The 18,426-nt window shown below is 42.4% G+C and overlaps 1 protein-coding gene across 2 annotated transcripts in view; it reads right to left on the bottom strand.

Annotated features, from left to right (window-relative positions):
* itgb5 (integrin, beta 5) overlaps positions 1-18,426 on the bottom strand; it is a 104,590-nt gene that overhangs the window by 43,709 nt on the left and 42,455 nt on the right. Inside the window, exon 10 of one of the 2 annotated variants that reach the window (XM_060929949.1) lies at positions 12,173-12,602. The exons of the other annotated variant lie outside the window; for it this stretch is intronic. Within the exon in view, the coding sequence (XP_060785932.1) occupies positions 12,173-12,602 (430 nt within the window). The remainder of the gene's footprint in view (positions 1-12,172; positions 12,603-18,426) is intronic. 2 annotated transcript variants of the gene reach the window in all.

Below are 18,426 nucleotides of genomic sequence, written 5' to 3'. Positions count from 1 at the left end.
TACACAAAGTACACAGTATTGCCTTTGTGATTAAAAAACAAAAACAAAAAAAAACGCAGTTCCGACTGGAGCAGTGGAAGGGGGTGGAGTGCAGGGTTTCCTTTGTGTAAAACTAAACCAAGCAAACACACACCTGAAAAGTTCATTTAAAATCAACCTGTACGAGCAAACTTTAAACACTGCTTTAAAAGAACCACATTTACCGTCTCCATCTCATATTTGTGTGCTCTTCAAATCATACAGTCGACTGTAGACAAATATTAGCATGCGATATAAAGTGGTTGAAACAGATGATTTAAAACAATATAATTCTTGTTAAGCCCATTCTATGAAAAAAAAAGTCTCCTTTATAGAGAGGCCGTACAAAGGTTAATAGTCAATAAAGATGGAGCACTGAATTGTCCCCTTGCATTAGAAATAATACACAAAAACATCCAGTTATGCAACTTTTACTGCAATATGATATTCCTTATGAAATGAGTAAGAAATGCACACTGATAACCTAGGAGCTCATAAGACATTTGGCGGAGTTCAGATGGTCTTGCTACGAGATTCTTAGAAAATAGGGACGGTAAGACTCACTGATTCATCAGTGTACCATCATAAAAGTTCACGATGTAATTGTCCAGACTGCATTGGACTCCATGATGGAGATACACATCCTTATTATTAGGGACGCACCAAAATTATATGGATTTTCGCAAATAAATCTAATGCCTGGTTTCACCCAATTGATGGTATTGGATTTATTTCTTGTCCTACTGCAATGATGGACTTGCAAATAATGGGAATTTTTGACTACTTTTTCTGGCTACTTTTCAATTATGTACTGATGAATTAATTTTCAAATTCATAAAGCAGCTACACAAATTATTACAATAGAGAGACGGACGCACAAAAGTTGTATTTAAAAAAAAATAATAATAATTTGTTTAATATTGCAAACTCATTTCGGACTCCGCAGGGCAGCCATTACATAAACCCCCAATTCTCTGTGACCAATGACGTGTTCTACCACATGACCTCACGTACACACATTAAAAGTGCATATTCTGGACCAATTTCGTTTTTTTTTTTTAATATATGAAAGTTTTACATATAAACTTTCACACTCTTTACACACTCATCCAGAAGGGTAATTTTGCACAAGGCCATCTGTCTGCAGCAAAAAAATAAATAAAATAAAACGTGTCTGGAAAAATCCCAAGGGAGTCTGGAGCCAGATTCGTGACGTCACGTGTGGAAGCGCCAGCAGGCTGCGAGAGCTTGCACGGTTTCAGTGCACAGCCTGTGTAGACCAAGCGCTCCCATTTCTCTCTCATTGTCCGGTCTTTTGGAAAACGATGAGTACTAATCCCATCAAGATTGGTGTTGCTACACCCTCCTACGATACATCTGTTAACCATTTTAATAATTATGTGATAACGTTGAAGAAATTTGCAGAAAACCACCAGGTCGTTTTCTCATAAACAAACCAGCGCTGATGTAGGATTCAGAGGGAGGCGTCCCGCACGCGACGTCACGAAAATCAATGTTTGCCAGGAAATCCAAATGCCGAGTTTTTTCAGAGGCGGACCAATTCGCCTCAAATGGCTTGATTTAAACTGAATTTTTCTGGTATTGTGCAAGGTAAAAAAATTGCACAAAATGTCACAGATATTTGACCAAAGTTTAATATAAAATAGGAGAATTACATTGATCTTGCTCCTGAATTTACCCGTGATATGCACTTTAAGCACAGTGAGTCTATAGAAGAATGATCCAAATACCTGCTTGCAGGGAAAAGGAACAAATTAAAAAAAAAAAAAAAAAAAGTTTAATGTTGTGTACTGAATATTAAACTTCCAACTACTAAACACATTAAAATGTATGAAAAGTATGAATGGGGGTGGTGAGACATGACTGTAGACACTCAAAACTTGCCAGTGATCCATTACACACAGTAAAGGCCCTGTCCACACAGCAACAGATTCAGGTGAATCTGATAAAATTGTTTATCGTTTCGGCCTGGCGTCCACACGGCACCGGCGTTTTGGGTGCCCCAAAACGAAATCTTTTGAGAACGGGTTCCAGAGTGAAAAAATCTGGCAACGGCGCTGTTGCGAATTCGTCTGGATGAGTAGAACGGATTTGTTTACGATGACGTCACAACCACATGACTGTCAGTGCTTCACGCCGGGTAGAATTGTAACGAACTCGATATGGAGTTGTCAACAAATCCTATAACTTGATTCATGAAACGCGCTTACAAAATATTTTCACTGTAAATATTTATTGTGTAATGGTGCAAAGTGAGAGAGAGAGAGAGAGAGAGAGAGAGAGAGAGAGAGAGAGAGAGAATAGCCCTTAGGGCAGAGTCTTTAGTCCAAACACTGCGGAAGCAGTACCAAACCATGCATCGCCTGTGCGCTTTCCAAAAACAATCCCGCCAGCAAAAATAGGGAAAAAAAAAAAAAGGAGCGATCTCACCTCTTCAGATGTTGGTTTAAGTCCGACAATACATTCCTCAAAAAGGGCGTAGAAGAACAAAGTAATCCATCAACGTGTAGCATTCAATTTATTCCGGACCATTAAAGAATTCTGGAGGATATCAGAATGTTGGCGTACCGGCTTCCATCTACCCCCATTCATTCCTCTTTCCGCGTCTTTCGTTTTACGCTACTGATTAATAATTAAAACTTTATGTGGCTGATGCTACAGAAGAAGGGGTTTATGCGCATGCGTCCTACTTCTTCTATTGTTCTGGTGTCTCCGATGGGACTGTCTTACAGCGCACGTAGAGGTGTGGCATGTGTATTGCATCGTTTTCAGCAAGCGTTGCGTTGCCATATGAACCTGATATTTTACTGATCCGTTGCCCATGTGGACGCGATATTTAAAAAAAAAAAAAAAAAAAAAAAAAAAAAAAAAAACCTCGTTGCCATTGTCGTGTGGATGTAGCCTAAGTAAAGCCTCAAGTTGCCATTGGTAGAAAAACAGTCAATTACTGATCATTTAGTAATTATTTACCCCACTGTTAATATGCCTGGTTTCTGTTTAAACATACTTGTATTAGACGCCAACAGGGCAGTAGGTCCTCCCAAAATGAAACTTTTATGCTAAATAGAAGGTTTTTTTTTTTTTACTCATGCTTTAGTCCATTTGAGGACAAATGCCACAGTACATCAGTAATTCAAATGCAGACAAGCGGGCTCACATAAATATCTGCTAGGAAAATGTTGCTACCACAGAAAAATCAGTGAGAATTCTTGATTCTAAACCAGAACCACTGATCCCCATTTCATCAAGACCTACAGTACAAAAAGCTAGTTATTAATAACAACAAAAAAAAGTAGTACTGAGTTTTCAGTTTGAGTCCAGAGTGCTGTGAAGACATTTTATTTCAGTACACTGATGCTGTTTAGTGCTGGCATTGGACAGTCAAGTTACCATTTGTTTATATCACACCACAACGCAGCATACCATACGTGTCGCAACAGTTCTAAATGCCCACACATTTACATAGGAATGGAGCAGTAACTAATGCCGCTTTTCCACTACCAACGCGGCTGAATCGGGCTGAGCCGTGCCGAGTCGAGCTGAGTGGGGCTGTTGGAGTTGCATTTCGACTACAACCGCGCTGAACCGTGCTGGCTGGAAGTGGGTGGACACATTGGGTGGAGTTAGCGAAAGTGAGTGGACGTCACGTGATGTCGTTAGGCGGCGCAAACAGTGACATCAGTGATCTTTTAAGCGGTAGTCTCACGACCCGGAGAGTAAACAATAAACATGGAGGACATGGAGTCGTTAGTGTTGCTGGTCTTGGTGCTGTGGCTTGTCACCGACAACACGAACAGATACTGGCAAGAGCGTATAGATGAGGCGAGGCGCATAAGGCTTCAGAAATTCTCGTAATTCGTAATTATTATTCTTCCGGGTTTACGGTGTTTACAGATCCCAGCGTGCTCGCGGGGCGTGTGTGGGCATGTGAGGACACTCCTCCTCACCAATCAGTGCACAGGGGAGTGTCTGCTCACACCCCTAGCCCCACTCGGCTCGCTTTGGCTCACTTCAGCCCTACTCCAAAACCGTGCGAGTTTTGGGTGCTAAGCAGGGCTGAAGCGAGCTGAGTCGTGCTGCTCTGAGATAGTCGAAACGCGAGCCGTGTCGGGCTGAAGTGAGCTGAAGCGAGCTGAAAAAGGGTAGTGGAAAAGGGCCATAAGGCCATCCTTAAAAAAAAATCCATTTCCTGTCCACCGGGTGAGCAAAAAAGTTTTCAGTCGGGAGGGAGGGATTTTTTTTTAATATATGGATGGATAAGAAATCGCAATGCTGTGTGTTTGCTTTTTCTTTCAGTACTTTATTACAAAAGCAGACACATTTAATAAAATACGACAGTTTAATCAACTGAAACTTGTACAAAAACTTTAAGTTAGCATTTTAAATGCTGACTGCAACATTTGCAAAACTTTTACACAGGCACTTAAAATGTCCGACACACGGACTTTTTGTCGTTCTAAATTGACCGTTAGGCCTAGTTCGGATAAAATTACACTATTAAAATGATCACTGAATGATTTGTTTTTCTGAATCTTTATTTTGTTGTTCGCTAGAATACCATTTTGCGATTTCACACTCAAACAAATGTTTGAAAACTCCGGATCTCCTTCCTTCATGGTGGCTGCCATTTTTTTGTGCCGCACGGCGCATGCGCAGAGCTGATTCAGTTCTATATTCTGCGCAGAATGCAGGGCTTTCCACAAGCGCCGGCTGCCGGCCATACAGCCGACTACACAATTAAGTCCAGCCGGCTACTTTAATGACTATTATTTTTGTAGCCCACAGGCTCTAAATATTAAATTTTCGATTTTAATAAAATTAAATGTTTATCTAACAGACTGACAATAATGTCAAACTGAACCGCACTCATTTAAGTTGTGATTCGCGCTGTTTGTACCAATAATAACCACAAATTCCCCGCCGACTTCGTTGATCAAGGGAGAGTAACTCATCCGCGGCCCCGACATGCGGTGTGCGCGCGCACTCAGCGGAGGCAGTAGTGTGTCAGAGGCGACATCGGAGGGAACAGAAGCAGAGATAACGCTTATTTTGTCTCCGGTAAACCAGTCTTCTCTTGTTCAATTACGTGCTGGCATCAAAAGACACTGTTGGTTGTAAATGAAACCAAACTGAGTGGTTGGAGTGTATTTTCATACACAAATGGAGAAATGTTCGCTGAGTGTTTGTGTCGCCCCACTGCAGACCGTTGTCGTTGTTAATTCATAGCATGCTCAGCTGCGTGAATGTGTCATGCACCGAAAATAAGAGATTTACAAGCCAGGAACGCCTCATGATGCAATACGCAAGAAAAGAAAGAAGATTTACTGCCATTTTACTTTGTATTTGAGTAAAGTGAATACATAAATGGTCTGTGGAAAATACATTTAATCCTGGGAACTGCGTGCACAGGAGTTTATTTTTTGTTTACTCCCCCCCCACCCCTTATTTGTCATGGCTGGCTAGTATGAGCCTTAGGTGGGGTTTACATTAGACCGTATCAGCGGATCATCAGATTAACGTTTTTAAAACGATTAGTGTGCACACAGCAACACCAATACACGATTCGCATGCACACAGCAACACCAATACACGGATACGCTCGGCTCTGCAGGCATCCTGCGCTCCAAATCACTCCGCCCTGAACAGCGAGTGTCCTCTGGAGGGTGCGCACTCCAGCCCTGCGCAGCTCACACAGCACACGAGTGAAGTGCACGAGCAGTGATTCGGGACTGAGCCGCTGTGTGTGTGATCCCAGCGCATATCACTTACCACTTGCAAGTGGAAGGATGGCAAGCCTAAAGACAATCATAACTACACAATGGGCAGTATTTGCATCAGTATTTGCAGTATTTTCATACTTTTATACTCTTTAATGAAAGGTGATACAAGGCGGAAGTCCGTGCCGTTTTTCAGCAGTCGCGTCACATGACCAACGCCAGCGAATCAGGAAGGTGGATGTCACAGTGACGTTGTCCAATGAGACGCCAGCTAGAGCTCAGCACAGCGTATCCGCGTATTCTCAATGTTTACACAGCACCGGATCAGACACGATCTGGATTGAATACGTGGACCCTGGCGGATTCCCGTTGCCCGGCGTTTCCAGGTGTTTTAATGTAAACGGACAGTGCATCCGCGAAGAAAACGAGACAGATACGGTCTAATGTAAACTTGGCCTTAGTGGAAAGCCCTGGGAATGCGTAAATGTCAAGTTCGGTTTTAGATTTACGAACCCAAAAAAAAGGTCGAAAAACCGGCGTTAAAAAAAAAAATTTCAACCGCACAAACGGCACTCACCCGGCCTGTGGACCGGAAACGGAACGTTTTTTAATAATGGCCTAAAAGATGGCAGTAAAACGACATCCAATTGGACATTCTACCATACGCCAAAGCTTAGATTACTTTACGAGTGTTCTAAAGGAAGGGGTTTATTCCCAAACCTGTTTCTCCGTTATACGCCAGGCTCATCTGAGCAAAACCAAACTGAAAAGCCACAAAGTACGCTTACAAGGCATTTAACAAGAGCACACGGAGAACTTTCCCATCAACACTAAATTTCTCAAAATTATTATCAAGGAGTTTACAGCATTCCTGACAATTAGCTCCCCACTACATAAAGGTGGGAAAGAGTAACTTCGACTTTACAGTGGGAGAACAGCTTTGCAAACGGGTGAGGCAGTAGGAAAGACGTTGCTGGACTGCTACCATTTAATTAACGCTCCTTCACTCATCAGCACATGTCCAGGCCTGCCAGCAGCCCACTCCTTAACAAATAACCATTTTGTTGACCAAGCTGGCAGTTTCTGGCGAAACGAAAAGAAAACAGAGCTTTATAGGTTACAGAGAAACAATTGTGCACACAGATGAACAGAATTCAGCCTGTTACAAAGCACCCACTGTGGCATGGTGAACATTCTCTCGTGTGGGAGGCTACAAAGGGCTCGAGTTTGGCAATTTAGGATGTGAACAGGCAGAATCTAGCATCTGCCATATTTACTCTGCTTCAGATGAACCTTCTTGCGTGTTCTCAGCTGGTATTACAGCATCCCTCTTTAATTCACACCGCAATTCGGTGGATGGAGCAGTGCAGAGAAACTGATAACTTGTTTTAAAAAAAAAAGCGCAAGATGTTTCACTGAAGGATGCACAAACATTTACATACATGTCAACCTATACGGAACGTCCGTATTTTATACGGATTTGATTCAATAAACGTAGTATACGGGCATATAAAGTTATACGGATTCTTTAAAAAAACTTCAATATTTATCTAGAGCTATAATCAATTCCCACGACAGCCAGTAAAGAGTCTTATGAAATCGCGCGTTATCTTGTGGTAGCGAGACTTCGTTCCACTTTTGATCATGGGCACACCGCATTGCGAGAATCCCGCCAACCCGGAAGTCATAGACAAACATAGACGCCGCCTTCTGCGTAGAATCATACGTCATCCTCGCCGCCAAACTGGATATGGCAAAGTGGCGATTCTGAGAATAAAGATGCCTCATTCATGTGCTGCGTTTAACTGTACCAACAGGTTTACCGTCCAAACGAGATCACATGGGATTACCTTTCACAGGTGAGACTGGAAAAATACTTTTCATTGTATTTGGTCATTATAACGTAATTTTACGAACAGATTTTCCTGACTTTGTGGCTAATATGAAGTCTCGCGCATAATAGCCGCTCGGTGAAACCTGTCTCCAAACAACGAAGTATTTCCTTCGTAACTACGTTGATAACACTGTGTTTTTGTCAAACATTGGAGCTTTGTATTCATTCTGAAGGTTTATTGTTATTAATATTGAATGAAAAGTAACTGGGATATAGCATTGTTAATTATCATTCAAATTTTAGGTAAATTATTTTAATTTGCATCTTATACAGATTTTATAAGGGAAATACGGATTTTGGAGGTTGGTTATACAGGTTTGATTGACCAAAGGTTGACATGTATGCATTTATGGCTGGATATAACTAAAGAGCGCACTGAGTTTTCAGCTGAATGAGTAATTATGCTAAATATTTTGACTGAACGCGTCTCACTGTTCTACTCGGGCTCAAAGTAATGGCACATTGTTATACAAATTCTCAGCCATTTTGATACACACCACCACAAAACAGGCAAAGTACAGAAAATATCCACATTTTGCTTAGTACATAATACTAAGCCTGTGAAATATTGAAATGTGCGTTTTTACATTGCGATTAAAGCATTTAGCAAACACCTAAAGGCCAATTTATGCTGACAACGCAGTCCTCGCAGATGGCGTCGCAGATGGTGTTTGCGTAGCCCCCCCCTTCGCAGATGCTCTGCGCGCACCTCCCAAAAATTGTGACCACCGCAGAAGCCTCGCAGACAGTGTCACAGACAAGAGGGCTCTGATTGGTCCACTCTACATCCGCTGTACACGCACTTCCGCTTCCCTACTTTCCCGGTTTGGTTTGTTTTAACTACTGCCATTTTTAAAAACACGAGCGAAGATGGAGCAGCACAAAGAGCAGTTGATCGAGGAAGTACGTACATCTGTACGACTCCAGTTCTAGTCATTATAAGTAACCGGAGGATAAACACTCCGCTAACCACACCCACCAACTACTCCTAGCGATTTCGCGACTTCGCGCCCCCTTGCGTTGCGGCGGTGAATAACATCGCGCATGCCTATTACTCCCCGCTCAACGATAAATTACAACTGTCTGCGAAAAGCTATCTGCGAAAGCCTTGTCGCAAGAGCATGCAGAGGCCCCTAGTCTTTATTGAAAAACAAATCCTTCTACTAGTACAAATAAGTTGGCATCCAAATACACATGAAGCTAAAACTCAGTTATACCCTGTCCACACTTGGGATTTTGTACCGATACGAAACTACTTTCGTACCGCAACACTTGTTCACACTAGCAACTATACCCGTACTGTAGCGGTATGAAACCCACAAATGTATGGGTTTCGTACCGGTACAGTACTGGTACTGTAGCGCTTCGCGTAGTGTGGACAGATGAAGCGGCTCTGTATCGATACAAATATAATGCGCAAAGTCACACACCTCAATCGATGTCTTCGCTGAATAAAATAGTGAAGAACGGAGATTCGTTTGTTTCTTTCTCAACTGCCTCGCGCGTTTTACACGATTCGACTGAATAAATGACCACCAGAAATACAGACTGTACATTGACAACAAAAAGCGCACACACACACGCACGTTGTTTCATCCGCCATATATTCTCGGAAGGAAGTTACTCGGTAACCACGGAAACATTTCGCGCACGCACATTTCAACTACCGTGAAAGAAAACAGCAAACATTTCTCGCTAGTGTGGACATATGCACTAAACTGTACCGGTATACTTTGTATCGATACAGTTATACCACTATCGTACCGGTACAAGTGTGAACACAGCATTAGAGAGGAGTTTGTGCGAGCTAGTGTACATGAAGGAACTGTGATCCTGCTGTTAGAGAAACTACTTAGTTGGTCAAACTGTAGGAAGATGATCAAAACAGAATTCACCTCTTTTACAAGGTGTATATATCAGTTTTCTGGAACAGCAATCAATGTGGTATAGCCGAAACATCTGTTTCCTTGCACACGTGGTGATCGGAAACAAAATTAGTTTGTAAATTTGTCTCCGTTCTCTTCTTTTTATTTCAAAATAGACACAGGTGTTCTTCCATCAGACAGATAGTATAGTGCAAGAGGTTACAGCTGCCAAGCTAAATCCATGACCCAGTGTACCTCTGTTCATTTCCCCATTACATATTTGGTAAGCACTGAAATGCACCCCGGTAACAAGACCGTCAATGACGGCGTAGCTTGCTCCGGCTCCATTTAGTCCATAAGGAATGATCTAAAGTGGGCCACCTTGCACAATAAAATGTTGCAAGCTATATACAAGCTATACAGGGGGCTGCAAAAGTAGGTATACAGTAAGGATTATACGCGAACAGCAGCAGCAGGACGACTTCTACTTTCAGCAGGCTGGGGTGCCACCGCACTTTGCACTCAATGTGCGTGCGCTACTTGACAAAGAATTCCCCAACAAGTGGATTGGACGTCGGGGAGCCGTTGACTGGCCACCACGTTCGCCGGATCTCACCCCTATGGACTTCTTTTTCTGGGGATGTGTAAAAGATAGGGTTTTTGCACGCAAGCCACATTCCATTGATGCCATGATTCAGTTCATACAGGAGGCTTGCCAGGAAATTGATGCTGATAAAAGACCTTTGTGCCAGAGAGTGCGCATAGGTGTCCACACTCAACTAGTGGAGTGTGTGAATGCTGGGGGCAAACAGTTTGAACATTTGAGGGATTAATATGTTTATTATTGACATGTTTGTATAATCAATAAAATAACAGTTTGTTTTTCATTACTGTATACCTACTTTTGCAGCCCCCGGTATATAGAAGCTCCATACACACCCCAGGAATACCGACCTACTTGCCAGAAAGAACCCAAAATGGCAAGGAATTGACTAAGAATCGATTTTTGTTGAACTGCTCATTAAGGCTTAATTAGTCCATAACTTCATTAATTGTATTTAAGCAAACCTGGGTAGAAATTATATGCACCCTAGGTACCTCTACCTTCATGCCAGAAAGAAGTCAGTCAGTGCGTTTACATGCACATAGAGAAAATCGAATTTCTGCCGTAGCTCGACTGAAATCGAAGTTCTAAATGCCATGGAAACACCTTAGCTCGGCTGAAATCGAACCGAACTGGATTTCTCGTAATCGAGCTACGCGACCTAGATTATGCGATTGTAGCCGAGCTACTTAGTGTATGTAAACCCTATCGAGCTACGTAGTCGAGCTACTTACTTCAGTACTGCCCCTTCCGGAAGTGACGAGTGACGAGACCACAAGCGGGAAACACAACAGCCTCGGTTGGCATGACAACAGTAGTAGAAACGTGCACTTCTGGAGCAATGAGGAGATATAGTTCATGCTCATTCAGCTTAAGGAGTTGAATATGAATATATAAAATATATCTCGATGTTGCTGTCCTCGTCGTCGTTCTTCTTGTGAATACGGAACTGATAACTTTGTTTATACTCTTGAATAGCTCTTCTTCATGACGACAACCGGAAGTGTACCAACACGATGGGGCGTGTAGCGCCACCTGTGGCTTGGGTGCACAACGTACCTCACACAATAGCTCGATTTCCTTGTGTGCATGTAGGATTGGATTTCTCTGGCACCCCTGCTGGGACCCTTAGCTCGATTACCGACAGTAGCTCGATTTGGATGTGCATGTACTGTAAATGCACTGAGTGAAGAATTGAGGGAGAAGCAGTGATGTGTGTGGAAACTGCTCATTAGGGCTTAAGTATTCCATATACTCGTTATTAATTGCAGTTATGCAAATTTGGATAGAAGCTATATGCACCCCAGGCAGACCTACGTTCCTGACAAAAAGAATAAACAACGGTGAAGAACTGAGCGAGAAGAAGCGATTTTCGTGAAACGTGAACAATGCCAGACAGACAACACATGATGGCATAAGCTCATCGCTTGTTGGCCGGATGAGTTAAAAAAAACGTAGATACATTAAAAAGGACCACATGACTCACTCCGGAGCCTGCGTCTTGTGTCCTCATTCCCATCAATACATACCAGGGTGTCAGAACATTGCTTCAGTATCACCTTCTGTGTTGCTTGTGAAGTGCTCACATCACGTTCTTGAAGCGTGCTGCAATTGGTCCTTTTTTTTTTTTGAAATATTAGGAAAGACCAACACACCATCCGATCACAACGGGAAGCCTGGGAGCAAGATGGGAATACACCCTGGGTGCTATTGTGTCAAGTTTTTTTTCTGAAATTTGGCTTTCTGTACTGAAATACTACTTTCAGCCATTGGTTACTTATAAATAGCATTTTTTCCTCCAACTATGTACTCTGGTCTCAAGCCAAGTCACACAACACGAGAGTTCAAGACAGGTTCAGACACACCTTGTTGCAGGTTCTTTGTTCTTAACGCTGATTCCATGGATGCTTAATCACAGATAATACACGCCATAACATATCAGACATCAGGTGTTCAAATATTTTCTGCATGACATTTTACACCTTTTACAGACGTGGGACCCTTAAAGGCATGCTGCTCAGAGCAGATATTCTGAAGCTTCCACATCACTTACCTGAACACAAAATGCCCTTATGGCGAGCGCAGGAGAAGTCATCACACTCGCAGTACCTGCCATAGATTTGGCCAAACTCTGACTCATAGCACCAGCAGTAGTTACAGCTGCATTCCCCGCGCCCGCTGCACACCTGTTTGCCTTTAGCTTCACGGCAGGCAGCGAGGTTCACGCTGCCAACTTCTTCCTCCTCACACTCACAGTTGACGCCATGGTAGCCCTGGTCACAGTGGCATATTCCACATGTGTAGGTGCCTACAGAGCTGCAGTGATGACTCTTGGCCTCAGTGAAGTGTGTGCAACTGCAATCACACCGATAATCCACAGAGACTTCCAGACTGTCTTTAAAGCCCACGGGCTTAATGGTGAAACTCTTCTGGGTGCCTGGAGGAGGACAGCTATATGCAGCCACACTTATGTTGAAGGAGACCTGAAGCAGAGAGGAGTTTCTTTTAAGTTGGTACCTTCGCAAAACATTCTTTTATTTCATACATATTAGTTTCAACCGTAGGCGGCCAAATAACAAATAAGCAGATGATTAAACCAGCGTTTCTCAACCTTTTTTCAGGTCACAGCACCCTTCAGAAGTATGCAAATTCTCAAGGCACCCCCATATAAAATATACGCAGTCACACGGACCCCGGCAATGACGTTGTGACATGGGAAAGGGGGCCGTGAGACAAATTTTGATGGTGCATGAGGCGGCGATGATCTGCATTAGCGTAACTATCGTTTTTTGGAATTTTAATTCATTTTATTTATTTCAGTGTTAGAATATATTATTTTTTGACGGCACCCCTAACGAAGCCAGACGGCACCCCTGTTGAGAAAGGCTGGATTAAACAAACAAAACAACTAATTACTGATTATTCTAAGCAAGAGGATAAATGATGTATGCCCAAAGACATTGGAAGGAAGCAATAATTCATTCTGACACAATTTACAAAAGTAAAGATGTTACTTGAAGGTGAAGGCAAGCTTCATCTGTCTGTTTCTTATATGCAATCTTTTAAAAAAAAAAAGTGTATGTAATGCCTTATTGCAATGCTTTAAAATAAATATCAATAGTAACGACCAAAATGAATTAATAAAGCAGAGGGAACAATAATATTAATAATTTGTTATTATCAAGCACAAAACTAATCGATAAATCGTGACTTCCCGATCCCAGAAAAAGGCAGCCTTGCCTCAGGGCAAATCTTGCATATCCTGGTTATCTGGGTCATTTCAGTTCATCTGACTCCATGCTTGTTTACTCGCTGAAATTGGATATTATTGTTGGAATCTTACAAAAATAACGATGTGAAAGCGCTACGTTGTGTTTGGAGGTTCAAATCCATATACAACAGAACATTCAGTTCACGAATTTCCGAGAAATGACACTAATCTAAAGTGACAGCGGGTGAAGTCTGTGTAAACGAATCGGGCAAATTTCGTATTGCCTACTAATAATAAATAGGATTCATCAAGTGTTCATCACCAGAACGACCACATGGGAATTACTGGAGCAAAAAGAAACCCATTTATTTAATAAATGACATTTGGACAGTTCGTCGATTCCCCCATCATCTCTCTCTCTCTCTCTCTCTCTCTCTCTCTCACACACACACACACGATTATGAAAAACATTTACAGTACACGCTTACGACATCCAATCTTATATCTGATGCACTCTAACAGGAAGAAAAATGCGCGCGCACAATCGTTAATTATTAACTGAAAAAAAGTGTTAAATGCTGTCAGATTGCAGTAGTTCAAGACTCTGTTTTTAGTTTTGTGCAGGAAAACATGATGAAAGGTAACCACTGCATTCTGCACATCTATCTTTCCATCTCGCGCACGCTACAGAAGACGACTGTCGTGAACTGAAGTGAACTGGCAGTTTCTCGCCTTGGGGCTCTAAAAGATAACCATTTACTCTGGAATATCCTTGATAATCATCTGCCCCTTCATCTGACATACAAGAATCCCAATTACTATCAGAAATCTCTCCAAAACATGATTCCATATCGAGACTGGTCTAACCACTGCTGCACACGGGAACAAAATTGATACTGGGATCGTTACACATGTGACGTCACGCACCCCTTCGGGATCTTCCGACTCAGTCTCGGCAGATTCTGTGAAACTCAGCTGATCTTACTGATTTTTTAAAATTAATTTACGGCCTTTTGGATCAGCCATGGTTCGAAAACACATGGTCAAATCAACATAATGATTGTTGCTTGTACAAGGAAATAAACTGGGGTTTAGGAGCGTTACATACACTTGAATCTTTTCTCACGCTGAGGCATCTGGGCCAACTCTCTGACTCAGGAGTTCAAAATAAATGACAATTACAGCAGATGACAGGAACCCCACCCTTTTCATTGCTATGAGAAAGGAAGGAAGTCTGGACATGCGAAACCTCTGACTAGACAGGCTTGTTAAAGCCTAGGTCACAACCGGACGTACGATTTTTTTTGGCCGTGCGATTTTTGGCGTTTCCCCAAATCGCTGCATTTTTTTTTGTTCATGGAGAAAGACGCACGTTGGCCGTAAGTTTGTCTTGCAACCTGAAAAAAACGTAAGCGCCCGTAGAGTTTGTTTGACATGACAAAGAACCTCTGCGGCCGGTCTGCGGCCGGTCTACGGCTCGAAAATCAGCACGTCACACGCGCGCCCTCCATGCGTTTCACGCGCGCCCTCCGTGCATTTCTTGCGTTTTTTTGCACGTAGGAGCACGTACGGCCGGTTGTGACCGAGGCTTAAGGCATTATTTGCATAGAGGCATTTGGTCAATTCCTTAAACCATTTGATTTGGGATAGCTTTACTCTATGTAATAATGAATATCTCTACCAAACAACTTCCAAGTATACACCTAACAGACTTAAACCCCCACACACACACCCACACCCTTTGCACAGCTGCCATGATACAAGTCATTAAGGTAGCTTTAAAGCCCAGCTGTGAGGATTAGAGAATGAAAACACCTCCTGCCTGCCCTTTACTAGCAAGGAATTAAAGGAGAAGACAGGCTCAACATGAGCGGAGCTTTTGATGCTTTGATGCAGTTTGCCAGCAGTACCAGACAGACAGCAGATTCAGTTTCACCTCAGAGACATAAGAGGAATGATACTGTCAGTCATCTTCTCTACAGACAAAATTAAATTCTTCACAATAGAACTGATCCATCAGTAGTGGCCAAATTATGAAAAATCCAATTAAAAACAATCTGGCAACCCTGATTTCTATCAGTCAAACATTGTGTTAGAATACTTTTCATTACATTTTTTTTCACATTTCATGACTTACATCATGACATTAAGGCTTGCTAAGAAAAGTACCAGCAAAACTGTAGTCCACACTCAGGAACTACACTCAATTTAATTCAAATTGACAGAACATATGAGGAAGAATGGAGAGAAAAAAAAAATCTGTACATCTTAAATGTAAAAAGTCAGTTACTTGTTACTGTGAGGACCAATGAAGATCATGACATCAACACAGTACTGTCATATTGCTCAGCTCTACCAAAGGAATACCAAGCCTCCGCTAGGAATCTACAAGAACTAGCCATTTATCCTTAGATACAGATAGACGGATGACTGGAAATGATAACTAAAGAGGCAAGTAATGGGGAGTCACAAGGATATTAAAATTAGAGGAGGATGGAAGTCAACAAAAGCAGTGATTTTTGCAGAAAACCAGAGATGCAAAATTGGATTAGCAGGGTATATGAATCACGAGGGCACAGCATGGCGAAGTGTCAGCACGTGTGCGACAGGGATGAAAGAAAGACCACAAAGGAGGGTGGCTGGTCCTGAAAGTGAGCTGTATCGGTCCAGAGGGTAAAGAGAGGGCAGAATTAGCCACATGATGGATGAATGGTCACTCTTTACTGTTTCTCGAGATGATGCATGTTTAAAATTAAGTTACTTCATCATGGCAGATTGCATTTTAGGGGATGAAAAGGAATGATTACAACACGCAATATATATAAATGGGGGGGGGGGGGGGGGGGGGGGCTGACTTAATGTCTGTGCATGTACAAAGAGGGTAGATATAATGGTTTGGCAGTAGTCACTACCAAGAACAGATACTGCTTTACGTTCCTAAAGCAAAGCAAGGAGTCGCAAAATATTTACAGCCATGGAGTTCAATCATTTCCACAGAAAACCTTATGATCACAGCTCACAGCAAAGATTGAATTTTATTCACAAAAGGGCGACTATGTACCATCAATTAATTTATTTCAGTCAGTTTATTCCTGAACTTCCCACTCATTCAGACATACACTACATCATACCCATATCCAATGTTGAATGTCCCCTTCCAGATGTTGCCCTCCTTTACTGTTAATAATAACCTCCACCCCCTGGATATACATCACCAGGACACTTTTGTGAACATGGCTCTAAGGAATGGATGGCCATACTGTTTATTTCAGACTAACCTTCAGAGTTTGTTTTATATATATATATATATATATATATATATATATATATATATATATATATATATATATATATATATATAAAAATATAAAATATATATATATTTACAGAGTTTGTTTTTATTTATATATATAAATAAATAAACACACACATATATATATATATAAATAAATATAAAATATATATATATTTACAGAGTTTTTTATTTATATATATAAATAAATAAACACACATATTATATATATATATATATATATATATATATATATATATATATATATATATATATATATATATATGTATGTGTGTGTGTAAAAAAAAAAATCTCCTTCTCACCCCCGGCGGGGGGGGGGTGGTATCCATGTCATCCTCAAGCTCGGGTCCTCTACCAGAGGCCTGGGAGTTTGAGGGTTCTGCGCAGTATCTTCGATGTTCCTAGGACTGCGCTCTTCTGGACTGAGGCTTCAGATGTTGTTCCTGGGATTTGCTGGAGCCACTCTCCCAGTTTGGGGGTTACTGCCCCAAGTGCCCCCACTACCACGGGGACCACGCAACCCTTGACCTTCCACATCCGTTCCAGCTGCTCTTTCAACCCTTGATACTTCTCAAGTTTCTCATGTTCCTTCTTCCTGATGTTGGCGTCAGCTGGGATCGCCACATCTATCACCACCACCCTCTTCTGCTCTTTGTCCACCACCACTATGTCCGGTTGGTTAGCCAGGATCTGTTTGTCAGTCTGGAAGCTGAAGTCCCACAGAATCTTGGCCCTGTTGTTCTCAGCCACCTTCTGTGGTATGGCCCATTGGGACTTGGGTATTTCTATTCCATACTGGTTGCAGATGTTCCTGTATACTATCCCAGCCACTTGGTTGTGCCTCTCCATGTACGCTGATCCAGCTAGCATCTTACACCCTGCTACTATGTGCTGGACTGTTTCAGGGGCTTCTTTGCACAGTCTGCATCTTGGGTCTGATCTACTCTGGTAGATCCTGGCCTCTATGGCTCTTGTGCTTATGGCCTGTTCTTGTGCTGCCATGATTAGTGCCTCTGTGCTGTCTGTCAGTCCTGCATTATCCAACCACTGGTAGGATTTCTTGATATCAGCCACTTCCTCTATCTGACGGTGGTACATGCCATGTAGGGGTTTGTCTCTCCAGGTTGTCTGTTCCTCCTCCTCCTCCTCTGCACTCTCATCAGGGTTCTGCTGCCTGAGACATTCACTTAGCAGTTCATCCTTTGGGGCCATCTTTCTGATGTATTCTCGGATTTTCGATGTTTCATCCTGGACCGTGGTCTTGACGCTCACTAGCCCTCGGCCTCCCTCTTTCCGCTTAGTGTATAGTCTCAGGGTGCTGGACTTGGGGTGGAACCCTCCATGCATGGTGAGGAGCTTTCTAGTCTTGATATCTGTGGCTTCTATCTCCTCCTTTGGCCAGTTTATGATACCAGCGGGGTATCTGATGACTGGTAGTGCGTACATGTTGATGGCTCGGACCTTGTTTTTACCATTCAGCTGACTTTTCAGGACCTGCCTTACTCTCTGGAGGTATTTGGCTGTGGTTGACTTCCTTGTGGCCTCTTCATGGTTTCCATTAGCCTGTGGGATGCCAAGGTACTTGTAGCTGTCTTGGATATCACCTATGTTGCCCTCTGGTAGGTTAATCCCTTCAGTCTGGATCATCTTGCCTCTCTTTGAGACCATCCGGCCACACTTGTCCAATCCGAATGACATCCCTATGTCATCGCTGTAGATCCGGGTGGTGTGGATCAGCGAGTCTATTTCTCGCTCGTTCCTGGCATACAGCTTCATGTCATCC

Source organism: Neoarius graeffei, chromosome 9 (genome assembly GCF_027579695.1).
Source record: "Neoarius graeffei isolate fNeoGra1 chromosome 9, fNeoGra1.pri, whole genome shotgun sequence".
NCBI classification, from domain to species: domain Eukaryota; kingdom Metazoa; phylum Chordata; class Actinopteri; order Siluriformes; family Ariidae; genus Neoarius; species Neoarius graeffei.
The sequence above is the reverse complement of the archived record's forward strand: the minus strand, read 5'-3'. Positions and strand labels throughout refer to the sequence as shown.